General features: G+C 37.4%; 1 protein-coding gene across 12 annotated transcripts in view; it reads right to left on the bottom strand.

The window, feature by feature from the left end:
- Positions 1 to 18727, bottom strand: part of RYR2 (ryanodine receptor 2) — a 749188-nt gene that overhangs the window by 339360 nt on the left and 391101 nt on the right. For all 12 annotated transcript variants that reach the window (XM_046026812.1, XM_046026816.1, XM_046026818.1 and 9 more), the window contains 3 exons: positions 13952 to 14073; positions 9608 to 9791; positions 7076 to 7211 (listed from right to left, as the gene is read on the bottom strand). In XM_046026812.1, the coding sequence (XP_045882768.1) occupies positions 7076 to 7211; positions 9608 to 9791; positions 13952 to 14073 (442 nt within the window). The remainder of the gene's footprint in view (positions 1 to 7075; positions 7212 to 9607; positions 9792 to 13951; positions 14074 to 18727) is intronic.

The following is an 18727-nucleotide window of genomic DNA, read 5'->3' as shown; positions in this document are numbered from 1 at the left end:
CTAGCAGTTTTCTGGGCATCCTTCCAGAAACATCCAGGGTGTGTAAGAATGTATCTTTTCCTGCATAATTCTAATACAATACAACTGGAATCTCCATGGGCATACAATGTTCCTCTTGGTTGTTTTTTTTTTTTTTTTTTCTTCTTAATACCATATCCTAGACGGCCATGCTAGAAAAGGACAGCAATCTGGCCTGTCTTATACAATTTCCCCAATGATGCGTTTATCTCAATTTTCAATGATAACACAGTACTACACTATTACTTTTGTAACCAATTCCCTGTTGATAGAAAAATAGTTTTTAATTTTACGTAATCTATAAACAACTTTGCAGTGGACATCCTTCCCACACTTGTGCAAATATATCTCTAGAATACATCTCTTAAAGTAGGATTTCTAGAGTAAAAGGAAACACATTTCAAGAGTGATGTGTACTGCCAACCAAAGTTTGTTTTAAATTCCACCAATTTACATTCCCACTAAAAACATATTACCCAAGTTTTTCCCCAATAACAGGTGTTTTCAAATTTTCTATCTCTGCTAAGCTAATAAATGAAAAATGATCCTTACTCATCATCTTAATTTACAGTTATTGGTCATGTTGAGAATCTTTTATTATTTTATTTGTTTTTCTGGAAACTACTGTCTCTATCTTTTGCCCATTTTTCCATCAGGTAATAATCCCTTTTCTTATGGATTTATGAAAACTCTATATATTAGAGAAACTGAGCCTTTGTCTTTGATATAGATGGCACATTTTACAAAATTCCCACCTGCTTTTTATTTTTAATATCATTTATCATAAATATTTTAATTTTTGTGTAGTCAAATTTGTCAATCTCGTATTAATCACTTACTAACATCATTTAACAAGAACTTGCATCAAGATGGTCAAGGCAGTAAAGTCAGTGACTGCACAACATCATGGCTAGCATTGTTACATGCACTGTGTGACTCTTACTGAACCATCAATTCCATGGCAGCAGGGACTATATCCTGGTCACAGCTGACCCTCACTGCCCAGATTAGGGCATCTTGGACAGCAAGCCCTCAATCTTTTGACCAGATTGGACTCCTCTTTAAATCCAGATTGACTGGACTCCAAGTCCACGCTCTCCCAACATGGCACGGTTTCTGTTGCAGAGGATGCCCTCTGAGAAGACGGTAAGAGGAACAGAGATTCAAGACACTTGGGAAATAATGAACAAAATGAAAAAAGAAGCTTCCTGAAGAGAGATATTGAGAGAACGACAGAGACAAAGAAGTATGTGTGGGGGACTAACAAAAACTCTCAGGAGTAGCAATGTGGACATATAAAAGTTAAAGTTAAGAATGTGTGTGTGTGTTTGTGTGTGTGTGTGTGTGTGTTTGTATGTGTGTGTTTGGAAAGTACATTCAGAACTTAATTCTCCTGCTGCATGAAAAAATTAGTTTAAAGGCCACAAAATATGCATGTGTCTGAAATCATTATGTATTATCTTATTGATATATATGCTTACTATACTGTTACCCTCTTTTCAGATGTGAGTCTTAGGGAATTTTATTTGTGTCAATTTTAAGTAACAGCTCCCTCAAATCCTTTCTTAATCAAACAGGATGTAAACACTTAAGGAAACAAATACACATATTTAAGAAATATGTTCTACTTATTGTACAATAAGTATTCTACTTATTGTAGATACTGTCTATCAAACCTCTTATACTGACTAATTCCAGACATTCTGGAAGAAGAGTACAGGATGGGAGGGACCCAAAGCTCAGAGACTAGAGACAAAGTGAGTGAGGTCACAGGTGAGATGGGAGACAGAGACCAGACATGGGGCTTGAGTGTTCCAAACACTACAATAGGAAGTACATACCAAGTACCTGAGAGTCAGTGGAAATTTATGATGAATTTCTGAGGGTTCCCCAATGTCTCCAATAAAGATTGGTGGAGAGAAGGCACAGAGTCAGATTAACCAGAAATCTTACAGCATCCACTTATCAATGTGATTCTCAAGTATTCACCAGATACCAGCTATGTACCAGATGTGGAGGGTATGGGTGTAAGACACATGTGTGTTCAGGGAATGCATGGAACAATGGAATATAAAACATTCAGCGGGGAGGGGACTATGAAGAGAACTTTATTTCCTCCTTTTTCTGATGAGGAAACCAAGAGCCACCATGTATCTATAATAATCACAATGCTACTTCTTTATATTTTCAAAATCCAGAACTTCCCTTGCTATAGCCAACAGTTCCAAGTGAAGTTTCTTTTCTAAGGTATATGTATTTACTTTTTAAATGATTTTATTTATTTATTTGAGAGAGAGAAAGAGAGCGTGCAAGCACACAAATGTGGGGAGGGGCAAAGGGAGAGGGAGGAGCAGGCTCCCCATTGAGCAGGAAGCCCGATGTGGGACTCAATCTCAGGACCCCAGGATCACAACCTGAGCTGATGGCAGACACTTAACCGGCTGAGCCACCCAGGCCCCCTCTAGGCATATTTAGAAGGCAAAAACAGTAAGAACAGAAACAGAAGTCAAAGAAGGAAGTTTTACTATGCTAATGAGGATGAGGATGGTAATAAAAGCATCCTAATGCCGGCGGGGTGCGGGGGGGGGGGGGGGCAAAAGGAATAATGAGAAGGAGAGCAATAAGACACTATGTTAAGCATTTGACATACCTTACTATATTTAAGCCATCCAACATCATCATTAAGGGAGTATTATAGCCACATACAGGTAATATGTATAACAACAGGTATCACTCACTAGTGCCTGGTGTTCTCAGTACGTCACATCCCCTCGGGGGATTGCATGATAAACCTCCGGAGCAGGCACTCTAGATTCGGTGTTGCAGATGAAGAAACGAACTGTAAGTTTAGTCATCTGTTCAAGGTCGTACAAGTAGGAGTGCTCTAATTCTGAGACCTTGTGGTTTAAAAAGGGGTCATTTTCTCAGAGACTGTTGCCTACTGATTAAAGATTAATCCTTTTTTTTTTCCCAAGAATAAGACACAATGGTGGGGGAGTAGCAGGTGCACTGGTGTGTAATGCAGTGACGCAATGACCACGTCTAAGCTATTATAGGAAAATCTAACTTCCCTGGTGTCGCGGTCAGCACGACAACACGACCAGGGTCAAGAGGGTAAGAGGATGGTGAAAAGAAGTTAAGATACAAAGAGATGGGAGCAGGAGGGACAAAGTGGATGATGTCCGAACAATGCCAACTTTATTCAGGGCAGCGAGGCATTATATAGCTAACAGAAATAGTTAGAAAGAAGTATCTATTTTTAACTAATTATGAAAGAATTTGTTGCATGCGCATAAAACCCTCCAGGCTTCCCCATTATCTATTTCCCAAGCTCTAGTAGCAGACCTTCCAAGGCCAGTGGTCTCTGTCTTCAGGTAACTCCTTAACCAGCTGCACTGACTTCAAAGTGACTCAAGACATAGTTTATGATCCGTGCAAGCACAGCACAGGCCCACAATAATTTATTGACCAGGCCTGCTTTGCCCATTCCAGATAAGCACCTGCAGGCAACCACGTCAGCGAGTCCAGGATCCATAGCTCAGGCCCTTTCTCAAGCACTGCTCAACTTTTCCACCCGCGAGGTTATTAACCCCTGGGCTTCCAGGAGGCGTGAGTAGGGGCCTGGTTTGGTCTCATGACTCCAGACCAGTCCGCGGCTGCCTACACCCTGGGAATCTCTAACATTATTGAATAATTCAAACAAAGATTTATTGAGTGCCAACTCTGTTTACACATGGTGCTATGTGGAAAACAAAAGCACTCAGATTAGCATTTAGTCCATAAAACCTTTTGGATGAGTCAAGTATCTGAGGTAACATTTGAGCCGGACACTTCAGCATCTTCCCCAGAATTTTCTGCAATGTTCACCTCTGTATGGCAGCCAAGCAATCCAAGGGCTTGGCCCCAGTTCCAGGAGTGAATCCTTGATCAGTCAGAGCCAGTGTTAGTGAAATTCCTTCATTCCCTTGCAAGAATGATGAGCTCAGGAAAGACAACAGATACAGTCTGGGCTAATGAGATTAAAGAGGGGATTTACTAGGGGTTTTAGGAAACGGCATGCTCTTCCCTAAGAGGTAATTTCCAGGAGCAGCCTCTTTCAGGTTTTGCCTGTCAGAGAGGAAATCTGCAGCAGTGGGAGCCGAGGGCAGCCCGCTGAGGCCACACAAGGGAAGTGGGTATCGCAGGAAACTGACCTTTGTGGAAAGCAGAACAAATATAAAGAAGCGGCTTCTGGATGCCATGGTGAAGCCATTGAGTGCACCCACAGGCCAATGTCTAGCTCTACAACCCAATAAATGCCCTCCATCACGTGAGCTACTTTGAGCTGAGGTGGACATATCCTAAGAGATCCATCATCATTCCCCTGCACAACTGCTTCTTCCCCCTCCACACTCTGAATAAACCATTTAAAAATTTTATCTTTATTCATGGTCTCATTAAAAATAAAACCATGAAACCGATTCTGATGAGGAGTAGTGTTCCCACTCTCCACGTCTCCAGCATTTTGTAGAATTCATTACTACTACTCCATTAGGTTCTAAAACAATGAGACTTAATCCCCCAAAGAAGTCTGTGAAGGTAAAGTATAAGCTTGAGGAAACATAACCCAAAATGATAAAACTGAGATGTTGACTTTGCTGGATTAAACTTTTTCTATGATTTTAGAAAAATCATTAGAGTTGTCTCTGTACGTTTTTATTCTTACGGATACATGAACACATGGACCTGTTGAAATGAAAAAAGTAACAGACTTGGAAAGAGCTAATATGAAATTGTCACTAAGATGTGCATTGTCTAGATATTTCCAAAACAACACTGTCTGCACATAATCCTTCCTACCCTCAAACACACACAGATGAAGCACCTCTTGACCTTGAGCATCAAGAATGTCACAGAAAGGGGCGCCTGGGTGGCTCAGTGAGTTAAAGCCTCTGCCTTCGGCTCAGGTCATGATCCCAGGGTCCTGGGATCGAGCCCCACATCAGGCTCTCTGCTCCGCAGGGAGCCTGCTTCCTCCTCTCTCTCTGCCTGCCTCTCTGCCTAGTTGTGATTTCTCTCTGTCAAATAAATAAAATATTAAAAAAAAAAGAATGTCACAGAAAGATTCCCATGTCATAGCAAGTGAAGATGTTAAATTGTTAAACACGACCGTACACCAGTCTCTACCAAATACAGAAACTCACCACTGTAATTTCTTCACTGGAAAAGACGGGCAGCCTCCAGACTATGGCATCATAAAATCCTTGTCCTAATGATTTCATGGGTAAAATAATAAATCCAGATTCCTAGAAAGCCTCTGTGGCCTAGTCAAGCTCAAAGAAATGCTAGTCAGTATCACCCCTTTTCCTAAAAGTATCAAAATACCTGTGTTTCATTTTAATGGCAGATCAAATAGCCCACCTAAAGGGAGCAGATTAGAAATGCTAGCAGGCACAGGAGTTCTATTCGCTAAATAGTGTTATTAAGTTTTAATGAGTTTCAATTAGATTACAGAGAATTTCCAAATATTTTGATACCTTTCATTCTTCACAACACACACACACACACACACACACACACACACACACACACGCGCGCGCGCACCTCGAGACTTCTTTTCTCTACTTAGGAATATACTTCCCTGCTCTATCAGAACTCAATTTATTTAATTAGTCAACCTTTACTGAGTATCTGCCATGTGCCAGACATGGAGTTAAAGGACAGAGATGCAAAAACCAGAGAAGGTGCCATTCTTGCCCTGGAGATCATAGGCACCTATGTATCTAAGAAATGGGTAAGTGTTATAACACAAGTAAATACTAAGTGCCAAGAAAGCAGAGAGAGAGAGAGGAGGAACTGTTCAATCATGCTATAGAGTTAGAAAAAATGTCAACATTAACTTCAAAAAAGTCATGCATGAACCGAGCCTCGAAGCAAATACAGGAATTCTGGACGGGGGGCGGGGGGGGGGGCGGGGGGGGGAGAAAAATGTTACCGAAGCATGGACAGGGCACGCAGAAATGAGTACAGCTAGAGAAAAGGGAAAGAGATTGGCAAAGATCAGGCTGGAAGAGTTCATCAGGACCTCACATACCAGGTGAAGCAAGTTAAACTTCACCTTCTGGAATGATGGAAAAGGTAAGAAATTTCTAAATGGAAGAGATGCGCAGTCACAGTGTATCAGATGAGTCTGGGATTTTGTAATTGAGGGTGAGTGAAGACAGAAGTCAATCTCCATTGGTCTCTTATTTTTGCATGTCTTGTAAAGGAGCCACTGAAAGCCTTTCTTATAGGCTTTATTTTCCAGGATATTTGTAGCAAGCAGCCTTAGATGATGATGATGTCTCCAAAGCAAAAGGGCAGGCAGGAGTATTTTCAGTGTAACTGAATTGGACTCCTAAGCTCACAATTCTTTTCCTGTGACTCAGTCCACTGGGATTTGAAGAATTGGCCTCCAAATGCTGATATTTTGGCTTCATCCACTGCTTTGAGAAATAAACTATTTTTCTTTATCCTCATTGGAGGTCAGCTCACTAGCTTGCAAGTTCATAGTTCCTAACAAGAGACAAGTGAAAGCTAGTTGAATAGCCCAGGCCAAAAGTACTAAGGACATAGGTTTGCATACAGTCAATAGGAATGCAGCACCAAACACCACAAGCATTTCTTCATTTACCTCAAGCACACCTTGAAGGTGCAAATGCAAATCTCAAAAAGACTACAGAAGGTGAAGGGGAAGGTTCCTGACAAGATTCTTGTGAGAGAGAAAGAGGGGTCTTGTGGGACTAACCTGAGAATTGGAGAGGAAATATTTGATGCATATTCACACAGAGGTCCCTCACCCACAAGCTCACACCCTTGAAGACTCCCCTCCATAAATCAGAGATCAATTTACTGCTCTGGCTGCATTCCACACTCCAAGATGGATGTAAATACAACAAGTATCACTTGGCTTTAAGCGCAACAACAGTAAACACCAAAAGCCTTGATGAAGAAGCTTATCATGAAACTACATTACCTGCTATGTGATCATTTGAAATAGATGTGAGTCAGCTGCCTTGAAAACAGTCATACTTCTTACCTAGCAACTCATAGAGAGAATTCAGGATCGACTTCCAGGACTCGCCGGCTTCTCTCCCGGCGACATCAGCAAAGTGGGCCGCGCTGCTGTACACGTGCAGCCTGTCTATACACTCGAGCACGAGGTTGATCATTCCCTGGAAGGTTAATACAAATTACCATAAGAAACTGTGATTCTGTTCACAGACCAAAAAAATGCTAGGTTGAGTCATTAAAAAAAAAAAAAAAAGTCTGGCTTAAAGTAAGACTGTTAATCAGTTGAGGTCCAGAAATTGAGGTCCTATTATTTAAATGTCAGGAAGAAAAACACTTGTATGTGAAATAAAATGTTCTCGACATAATTCAAGTGGTTTTTAAATCCTGAGGGCTATTCTCGAATAGAAGCAGAAGAACAATACAAAGGTACGTGCTTTCTACTTCGATTTGCAAGGTTTACTAGTGGATTAATGGATCAGTCACAACTGTATTGTACTATGAGTAAATGAAGAGGTTCAGAGAATGCCACCACAAGATACGTCACTTTGGCACAAGGATTATTTGGAGCTGAAGGCAGTTGAGAAAAAGCAGACACAAGAAAAATTTTCTGCCCTTTTTCCTCCTCCAAGAAGGATAGAAGATGTTAATCATAAGAAACAAGGCCCAACATCTATCAGCCCAGAATCTTCACAGAAAAATCTATGTAACTTTACTAACTCACCCTTAACTTCCACTGGTTCCCCCATGTATTCACCTTCCCACAACTTACTGCCCCTAGAAGCTCAAAACTCCTTTCCTTTTCTACAAATTTACTGTCCTTCTGTTAAGATGCTGTATAAGCCCGAGTTCTAACCACTCCTTTGAGTTGCTCATCACTGAGTGCTCCCATGGATATGTGTGATTCACATGTTAATACATCTTGTTTTCTCTTTAATATCTGTATTTTGTCACTCTAATCTGCAGGACCCCAACCAATGAACCTAAGAGAAGTAGAGGAAAATGACTTCTTTTCCTCTATTAGAAAAGCATAAGAGCTAAGAAACCTTATTCTTAGAATAGGCATCATTATGATCATAATCATTATCATTATTTTTAATATTAAAAGATCCAATAAATGAAGAAAAGCTCATGACAAGAGATCTTTAAAGCAGGTCAAAAATGCATTATAGAGCTTTGTAAGATGCTGTCTACATTTGAACTTATGTTTTTATTATTATTGCTAGATCAAAGTTGCCAAAATGAGGCAAAGCATATAAAAGGAGGAGTTAGTTCAAGTTGACTGATCAAGGGAACCTATTTCTCACAGAGTTGTAAGAGGCACCAGGAACCTATGCCCATCTCTAGGTCCCCATCTATGCCGTCTTCTGTGAGAAATTAAAAAAAAAAATCCAAATCAATACTTCAAAATTTCACACCCTAGTATTTCATTTTATAGTTTTCAGGATACTAAGTGAACATAGCATAGTCTAACATTTTGGCACACACCAAATGTAAAGGGCCCACCAAACTACTCCATGTTGTTACTGGCTCATGCTGACCTGCCCTGTGCTTTCATACCACTATGGTCTCTAAACACATCAGTTTTGTATATACAGTAAAAGTCCTCAAAAATTAATGTGAATTTCAAAGACCTTTGATGGAAAATCAGGAAACGGTTTTAAAACTAGAAGAATGTAGAGTTAGGGCTTGTGGATCCTCAGCAATATTCTCTAACCTGTTTTCTTAGATGCTTTTACAGAGATAGTTTTACTCAGACACATTTATTATTCCACGTACAGGGAGCACTGAGAAGAATTCGAGCACCTGCTGAGCTGGCCGGATTTGCCAGCTCACCTCTTGACATCCTCCCACTGAAACTCTTGAATATACGGTACTAATTCCAACGCTCATTTTAGGATCAGTAGACCTATCCCTCGGTCCTTCTGTTATTCTGTGTATGAAATATGGCACTTGAGCTCTTTTTAACTGGAATGTGCATGAAATAAAATCACACACAAAAACTAAACACACATAGAAGTAGTAAGTAGAGTTGCTCTAAGCAGAGAGCCCTGAGTTCTGCCTCCTCAGGTGGCCTGCCCTCTCCTGGACAGACTCCCTCCCCATACAAAGCTTCCTGTGGATCCTCAGGCACGTCCAAGTAGCCTCAATAACTTCTGGAATAGTGTAAAAACACTGTTGTTTTTCAAAGCCCGTATTCATTTAGACACTTCGTAAAAATATATATATCTATATATAGTATAAAATACTGCATTTATATAACGAACACGAAGTAAACTGCAGTGCAATGAATGATTGGCATGATGGCTGAGCAGACAGCAAAGTAAAATGTCTTTTGCCAGGGGAGGGAAGTGTTCCATTTTTTTTTTTTTTTTTAAGTGAGCACTCTCTGACAGAGAAACAAAACTAATTGCAGGATTCCTCCAAGGCCTGGTTCCCTTATGCCACAGTTTTCATGCTCATCCAACTCAAAATGTGAACCTGTCAGAGAAATTCCCCACAGAGAAGTTGTTTTCCTGAGACAGTAGCATAGAAGAGATGAATGTCGGTAGAAACTCACCTCTTCCTGGAAGAGATTCTGCCGGTTCTTCAGAGCTCGCAATCTGTTCTGCTTGTCTTCGTGCTCTAAATGCTCGTCTGGAGGGTGAAAGTAACCAATCAAGTCCTGTAGACTTAGACTCACAGATTCTATAGGGAGGTCCACCGTGGAAGCCTTCACTTTCTTGCTGAGTGCATCAAGGCCCCTAAAATAAATAGCGAACATTTCTCTGTATCAGCGATTTGCAATCTTATTGATTTTTTAGACCACAGAAGATGTAATGCTTTATTCTCTGTCCCTACACCTCTGCAAAAGGAACCCATAAGCAAGTCCCTAGTTTTCCTCAAACAGCAGTAACGAATATATTCAAATAAAAAATTCTAAACTTGGTCAAGTATATATGAAGCTATATTAGAACCACCAGCATCAAGAGAAACTCATCTAGACAAAAATTTAAAGGGCCTCAAGAACCAATTCCTACAAAGCCCATGGTCTCAATATTTAGAAACCAGTTGATTTGCATTTTAAAATCACTACGTACACTTCAAGGTTTAAGATGCAGCTTCCCAGCTTCAGAATTCTGACTGCACTTTTTCTGTTTTTTGTTTGTGGAGAAGGAACTGTTAACTGCTAATGATCAGGGACTCCCACTGCCATTCAAAAAATTCCTGCCTGTTTAAACATACATTCCAGGGGCGCCTGGGTGGCTCAGTGGATTAAGCCTCTGCCTTCGGCTCAGGTCATGATCTCAGGGTCCTGGGATCGAGCCCCACATTGGGCTCTCTGCTCAGCAGGGAGACTGCTTCCCCCCCACCCTGCCTCTCTGCCTGCCTCTCTGCCTACTTGTGATCTCTCTCTGTGCCAAATAAATAAATAAAATCTTAAAAAAAAAGATTTAAAAATACATTCCAATGATGTTAATTATTAAAATTTTCTCAATCAGAAAATAATATATTAAAATGCTTTTAGCTGACAAAAAAGTATTTAAAATTGGATTAAGAAACATCATGTTGCATTTTCTTCGAAGAAAAACATATTACTGGCATGTCAATGTGTTAAGTTGGTAAGCTTTCTGAGATTCTGAGTTTTGAAATTCACAGCTTTGAATGTATCTGGAAAGAACTTTAAAATATGGTATCTGTAAATAAAAATCCTTTCAAGATAAGGGATGCCTGGGTGGCTCAGTTAGTGAAGCGTCTGCCTTCGGCTCATGTCATGATCCCAGGGTCCTGGGATCGAGCCCCACATCGGGCTCTCTGCTCAGCAGGGAGACTGCTTCTCCCTCTCTGTCTGCCTTCCACCCCACTTGCTTATGCTCCTTCTCTCTGCCAAATATATAAATAAAATCTTCAAAATCATTTCAAATAAGAATATATTTAAAAAAAACATACAACAGACACCATAAAATAATGGGAGAAAGCATCTACAATAGTTGATAAAGTGATACTCATATTAGGTATGACAAAATTTAATGCATAAAATATTATACTTCCTTTCCAGTTCTCTCCAACAGCAAAATTATATGGCAATATTTTATTCCAAGGAAATGTTTCTGGATAATTATCTGCTTTAAAATTTACATTTATAAAAAATAAGGGCCTCATAAATGAAATTAGCTTATCTTTGAATTTACAATGCTCACAAAAATTTAAACTGCATCATCAATTACATAAAGATGACAAATAATTTTGAAATTGATTTCAGCTTTTTAAAGAGTAGAAATAGGAAAACCGTACAACTCTTCTAAAGTTTTTGTCTGCAATTTCATTACAATCCATTACATGGAACTTATCTATTACCTAGTTTTATCATCTGTATAAGTCTTTCTATGCCCAAAAAGTAAAATAAATGACTTTTCAGAAGAAAACATTTCTCCCCTTCTACAATAAAAATTTATATACAATGATATGGTTCTGTTTTAAACATTTTATCCTATTACACTTTAGTTGAATCATAAATATATTTATAAAGAAGTCAAACTCAACTCTCACACTAAAGTGAATGAAATTCAAAATTATTCATATACAGTATCTACATTTTTAAAAAGATTTTTTTTATTTGAGAGAGAGAGAGAGCACAAGTACGTGAGCCAAAAACCCATGTGTATGGCAGGGGGTGGTAGGGGAGGGGAGATGGACAAGCAGACTCCCTACTCAGTGTGAGCTGGACAGGAACCTCAATCCCACAACCTGATATCATGACCCAAGCCAAAACAAACAGCTGGAAACTCAACTGACTGAGCCATCCAGGTGCCCCATCAAATTTAATATCTAAATTTTTAAATGTAAAAAGAAATAATAAATGTCAGGTTTTAGGTTATTAAGTTGAATATATCTGCTATCTGCAATGTAACCATTAAATTACTTTCTAGAAGCCTCTGTCAGACAAATACTATCCAAGACTCCTAAAATTGTTATTTAAGTTTTACAACACCTGTTTCCTATGAAGACATTCATCATCTTAATTTATCAAGAACAAAAAAATGAAGAAAAAAAATAATTGAGGTAACCAAAGGTAGTAAAATCATACTATATCAGAGCAAAAGTTAAAGTCATGAATTTCATCTCTACATTTTATACTTTGAGGATCAAAAAATATTACTACTGAATACAGATTCCTCCCTAATATAATTACTTCAAGAATACATTCATTAATATACCTAAAGAAAAAGAAGGTTTTATATGTTTTTCTTGCAGTTGAGAAAAATAGAATCCCTTCTCACAACACAAATGCAAACACACACACACACATACACACACACACACACACACACACACACACACACACAATTCTGCCACCACCACTACCGTGACCTGGAAGACAAGAGACCAAAAGGGTCACAAAAAATAAACTGAGGAGCTCCTGGGTGGCTCAGTTAAGCGTCTGACTCTTGGTTTCAGCTCAGGTCATGATCGCAGGGTTGTGAGATCAAGCCCCATGTCAGGGTCCACACACAGTGTGGAGTCTGCATAGAATTCTCTTCCTTTCCCTCTACTCTTTCCCCCATTTGAGCATGCACTCCTGCACTCTCTCTCTCTAAAATAAATGAAATCTTAAAAAGAAAAGAAACTACATAAGAAAATACAAATGAAGAAAAACTAAATGACCTTGACTCTCACTCTAAGAAGTAAAAACAGAAGTCTGCCTATGCATTTATAAAAATTAGGCTCTTAATAGTAAATAAACTTACATTAATAAAAGGGATATTTTTTAAAAATTTACTTTGAAAAATACATAGGTGCCAATATTATAAAGACATGGAGATTTTAAAGAATTCTGTTGCTTTCATGAATATTATGGAAGGATCAAATTATTTTACTTAAAATAACATACCCTTTAAAATATTCTATAATTTTGTAAAATGTTTCAACGTTTCTAAGATACATTAAAAAACTGTATAAATTCAGGAAGTCTAATAGTTCAGTAAATACTAATGAGCATATAAGTAAAACTCACATGTATAAAAAACATATGAACATGATGAATTAAATTATGTAATAGGTAAATCACAAAGAAAAATAAAGAAATCTGATCAACAAACATGAAATACTTTTCACAATTCTTGAACAAATTCAACTTAAAAATTATTATAAATATATATATATATCTGTATGTATATATATATATATATCTGTATATACATACACACACATGTAAATTTTTTTCCCCCATCAAACTGACAAGTTTAAAGAGACATATGATACATCCATTGCAAGTCAGAATGTATACTGGTATAATGTTACCAGGAAACACCTTGACCATGAGCTTGATTTAGTTTGTCGATATGCAACTGTTTCCATTAGGAAGTAGGAAAAGTTATTTACTACAGGAATCATTTTTAAATACCATTCAAGGAGTGCCTGGGTGATTTAGTTGGTTAAGAGTCTGACTTTTGATTTCAGCTGAGGTCATGATCTCAGGGTTGTGAGATAGAGCCTTGCGTTGGACTCCACACTGGGCATGGAACCTGCTTAAGAGTCTCTCTCTCCCTCTCCCCCTCTCCATACCCTTTAAAATCAATACATACATATACACATTCATACAGTTCAAAACTCACTAGTATCTAGGCTTCATTAACCTCAGTGTGAAAGGAAATTTAAGTAGTTCCAGCAAAAGGGTATATTATAGAATAATCCTGAACTACAGCTACAAATTATAAGTTACACACACAATTTATAAAAATCGCATTCCCTTTTTTAAAAGTTTATTTATAAAAAAGACATAAAATCATCTGTCATTTTCTAATGTGTACTACCATCCTACTGAATTACAGGTTTACCACCATCATATATCTTAGACTTATATATTTGTAAACTCGAACTGAAATAAAATGCCAAACAACTACTACAACAAAAGAAAATGTACCTTATAAATCTATTGAAAAGGAAGACTGTACTCCGGATGACTCGTGCGGTCCGCGATTCTTCATGCTGAGATCTAGATAAATTCAAGCCATCGTCCATGTGACCTTCATGATGCATAATAGCCTGTAGAAATGCAGAAATAACACCATTACTCCCATCTCCTTTCTAAATGGGTGTTAAGAAGATGTGCACTCCAAAGGTAAGCCGTAACAATAAATAGAATCAAAAAGGATGTACAAGGGGTGGTAAGCTGATATGTCCATTTAAAATAATGAGTGCAGGTCTCTTACAAACCACTCACTCAATATATTGAGTTTTTCTTTTAAAGATGAGACAGTAAATAGTTTGAACAAGAGAGACACCAGAATGTTCTCACATATATATGTTCAATGACTGAACTACAATCTAAGCAAACTCTAAACAAAGCAGTAAAGGAAACATTGCATTGGTATACTAGTTAGACGGCAGTTCTGAACACAGACTGAGTAATAAGTACTGATCATTGTTTCTAAGGCATCTAAGTTCTTTTAAAATGCAATTTTATTAGTTTTGTTAGGCTTCATGTTTTTGAGCTTTCTATGAAAGTAATAACATAAGTGTAGAAATCTTAGATGAACAGCTGAATAAAGGCACCGCACAGCCAACACTCCAAACAAGAAAGAGAACATTATAGTACCTGAAAGTCTCCCCAGTGTTCCCCTGCTGTCCCCATCCTCCATACTGCTCTGCACCTTCCCAACTCTTCATAGCAAAGCTCAGTCGTGTGCTACACATAAACAGGACTATGTGTATCTAGCTTCCTTCACTCAGTGCTTGTTGCAAGACATTTCAGCACATCTAAGCAGGCGTACTGGACTAAAATTAATAACTAGAATTAAAATTATACACTATTTAGAAAGTAAAGAGGAACTCCTTAGACCAAAATCAATGAGACAGAGCTATGTCTGTATTCAAAGTCAACTCTGTAGCCTTAAATGTCTTCATTGACAAAGGGAAAAAAATGATTAAAATGAGGCAACATATTAACTGTTTAAGATCAAACAAAAACAAAGTGGAAAAGTGGAATTAAGGAAGATAAAAAGAATTAATGAACTAGAAACCAATGAACAACCCAAAATTTGATTCTTTGAGAAGATAAATAGATGAAACTTTCACAAGCCAGGGTAAAGATAAAAATTTTAAAAAGAAAAAAAACCGAGAATAAGATACAAGACATAAAAAGACATTAAAATTGTAGCACTGTCATAAGTCAATACTATTTACAACTCAATGGCGAAAAAGTTAATATCCTAGAGGAAACAGATGGCTTCCTAGCAGATTAAGAATCAAATCAAGTAGGAAATTGCATGAGATCAACTTATTTAAAAGAGACTATAAAGGAAATTTAGGAGCTGGTATTTAAAAGATCCTAGGTTTACAAGCAACGCTAATGAATCTTCAAAGAATAGAAAATTTTCATGGTAAACTGGTCCAGACCAGAGGTCAGGAAACTATGGCCTGTTGCCTTTTTTAGTACAGCCTGTGAGTGTTAAATGAATTTTATATTTTTATATGGTTGAAAAAGATCATAAAACAATATTGTGTGACATGAAAATTCCATGAAATTCAACTTTTAGTATCCTTAACAAAGAAAAATTAATTTTAATTCTGAATGTATATGAAATAATTCTAAATAAAATATAAAATATAAATAAGATCTAATAATATTTAAAAAGCATAATAAACTATGGCCAAATAGGGTTTCATCTATGCCTTTACGGATTCTTCAATATCATAATGTCTATTACCTTATTTGTCAACAAATTGAAGGACACTAAAACATGATTTATAATTCCTTTAATTGATAAAATTCAGAAATAATTCCTAAGTTTTTTAAAAGCCGGAAAAACAGGAATAGCAGGATATCACTTACATATAAACTATGTCAATTCTCTGTAGGATCCAAGAAGGTATAACTTCTGTGAAACAGGAGTGAAGATTCACATGAGATGAGCATCCGGAAAGATGAAAAACAGAAAGCTGACATAAAAAGTGATTGGGGCGAGACCATGAAATATTACAAGAAAAGTGAAATTTCAAAGGCTTTGAAAGAATTTAAGGACACAAGCACCAAACAATAAAATGAGCCATTTGGAGGACACAACTGAGAAGCCAGATCTAGAAACTAGGAAGAAAGGTAAGAATACAGAAAAAGAAGATGGCCAACATGGAGAAGAGGAACAAGCCTATTTCCTGAGAAAGAAAGTAACAAACAAAAGGGAAACAGAAACCAAAGATATAGTTGTACAATTCTCCCAATTTTTTTTATATTTATTTATTTATTTATTTTCAGCGTAACAGTTCTCCCAATTTTAAAAAGACCTACATGTGTGAATCAAAAATTCTTGGTGACAGATGTTTTCAGATTTTCTTAAAAAGGCAATACATTAAAAAAAAAAAAAGGTAATACATTATATAAACTGTATACTATTTGTAATATTCTGGTGTCATCTGTGCATTACTCTACAACCAATAAATTTATATTTCAGCAGCAAAACATAAATATTCACATAATATGGGACATATTAAAGCTATGAATAGTGATTCAGACATCTTTTTTAACTAAGCAAGTTTTTATTTATATAAAGCAACAGAAAGCCAGTTTCAAATATATAAAATTCTGGCAAATATATGACCAACATGCTTTTCTTAAAAATTAAAATGATTTGAATGGAGAAGTATATAAAACTAGCTAACTGGGAAGTATATAAAACTTAGGAGATCTGGACTGAGAGGTTCTCATATACAATGAGGTCTTCCCCTAAGGATTTAATATGGTAGATGGTTTTCCTAGTGGTAATAAGTCTACCAGAGATTTTACTAGATTATCTCATCTATGGCCTATAAAGTCTATCTTCTCTAACTTAAGATTGGTTAGCTTCTCAACACCCTTAGCTTCTAAAAGGAAAGTTTTATGCTATCCGATGATGGTGAGTCTAAGTCCCACTTTGACTTTAACCCATGGTTAAGGAATAAGACAGCAGAGTAATTATTAAGAACCCCAGCATAACTGCAATGAATGGAAGATAGAGAAAGGACTGATTAAACAATGATCTTATGGAATTACCACAGGAAGTAAAGCTCATCCATGATGGGTTTTGAACATGGCAGTCATACAGCCAGAATAGATTGGAGAGAAGTAAGACTGAAGGCAAGCAGACACACTGGTTAAGAGGCTCTAGAAATAGTGCGCACAAGGGATGATAAAGGCTGAACTAGATCTGCAGGGATGTGGTGGAGGAAATTACTTTGAGATCCACTTAGAAGAAAAAATTTCCAGGGCTTGGCGTTTTCATTGAATTTAGCAGAATGGGGAAAGGCAATTGTGGGAACTCTTGGTATTTAATTCCCAGACAACATATTTAAAAGACATATGTAGATTTTGGTTTAAAATGTTCCTATTTACAATAAGCCAGAAATCATTTTATTTGCAACTACTTTAATTTATAATAAAAACTATGCCATGAGGTGTGTGGTTTTAAAAAATTCATTCAGGTGGTACTTGGGCAAAAAAGGATTGAAGACAATTGTTTAAGCTCTCTCTCTCTCTCTATATATATATATATATTTTATATATCTTATATATATAAGATATATATCTTATATATATATATCTAGAAGATCACTAGAAACTCCAGGTGTTGTTTCCCCATTCTCTATACTTAAGTGGTAAATGCAAAAAAAAAAAAAGAAATATATTTATATATATATAAATATATATAATATATTTCTTTTTTTTGCATTTACCACTTAAGTATATAAAAAAAGAAATATATATAATATATTTCTTTTTTTTTTTTTTGCATTTACCACTTAAGTATAGAGAATCTATACTTCTCTTCTGATTCTATACTTGATCTTCTGATTAAAACTTATTTCTATCCTTGCAAAAATATGACAGAGCCTCTGGGTGGCTCAGGAGGTTAGGTGTCCCACTCTTTGTTTCAGCTCAGGTCATGGTCTTCGAGGTCCTGGGATGGAGCCCTGCATCAGGTTCTACACTCAGTGGGGAGTCTGCTTGAGATTCTTCCTTCCTGACCACCCCCACTCGCTGTCTCTCTCCCTCTCAAATAAATACATCTCTAAAAACATGTGCCTATATGTTACCATTTCTACCTATATTTTGCCCATGACCATTTATCACATTCAACTTTTTAAAAAAATATTTTATTTATTTGACAAAGAGAGAGATCACAAGTAGGCAGAGAGGCGGCCAGAGAATGAGGGGGAAGTAGGCTCCCTGCTGAGCAGAGAGCCTGAAATGGGGCTCAATGCGAGGACCCTGAGATCATGACCCGAGCTGAAGACAGAGCCTTAACCCACTGAGCCACCCAGGTGCCCCTATCATATTCAACTCTTTAAAAAAAAAGCTATAATGGGGGCACCTGGGTGGCTCAGTGGGTTAAATCCTCTGCCTTCAGCTCAGGTCATGATCCCAGGGTCCTGGAATCGAGCCCTGCATCGGGTTCTCTGCTCAGCAGGGAGCCTGCTTCCGCCTCTCTCTCTCTCTGCCTGCCTCTCTGCCTACTTGAAATCTCTGTCAAATAAATAAATAAAATCTTTAAAAAAAAAAAAGCTATAATGAAAATATGGTGCTAGAAAAGAGCTCAAAGAAAGTCATATCTGAGTTAAAAATTTTGCATTGATTCCTCTTTCTGTTCCTTGTGATTTATGCAATCATACTTTGAATGTTTACCTTTCTGGTAAATATCAGTGTATAACATTGATACTGCATACA

This window comes from Meles meles, chromosome 13 (assembly GCF_922984935.1).
Source record: "Meles meles chromosome 13, mMelMel3.1 paternal haplotype, whole genome shotgun sequence".
Lineage (NCBI taxonomy): Eukaryota > Metazoa > Chordata > Mammalia > Carnivora > Mustelidae > Meles > Meles meles.
Note: the sequence above shows the minus strand (reverse complement) of the source record. Positions and strands in the feature narration are given on the sequence as shown.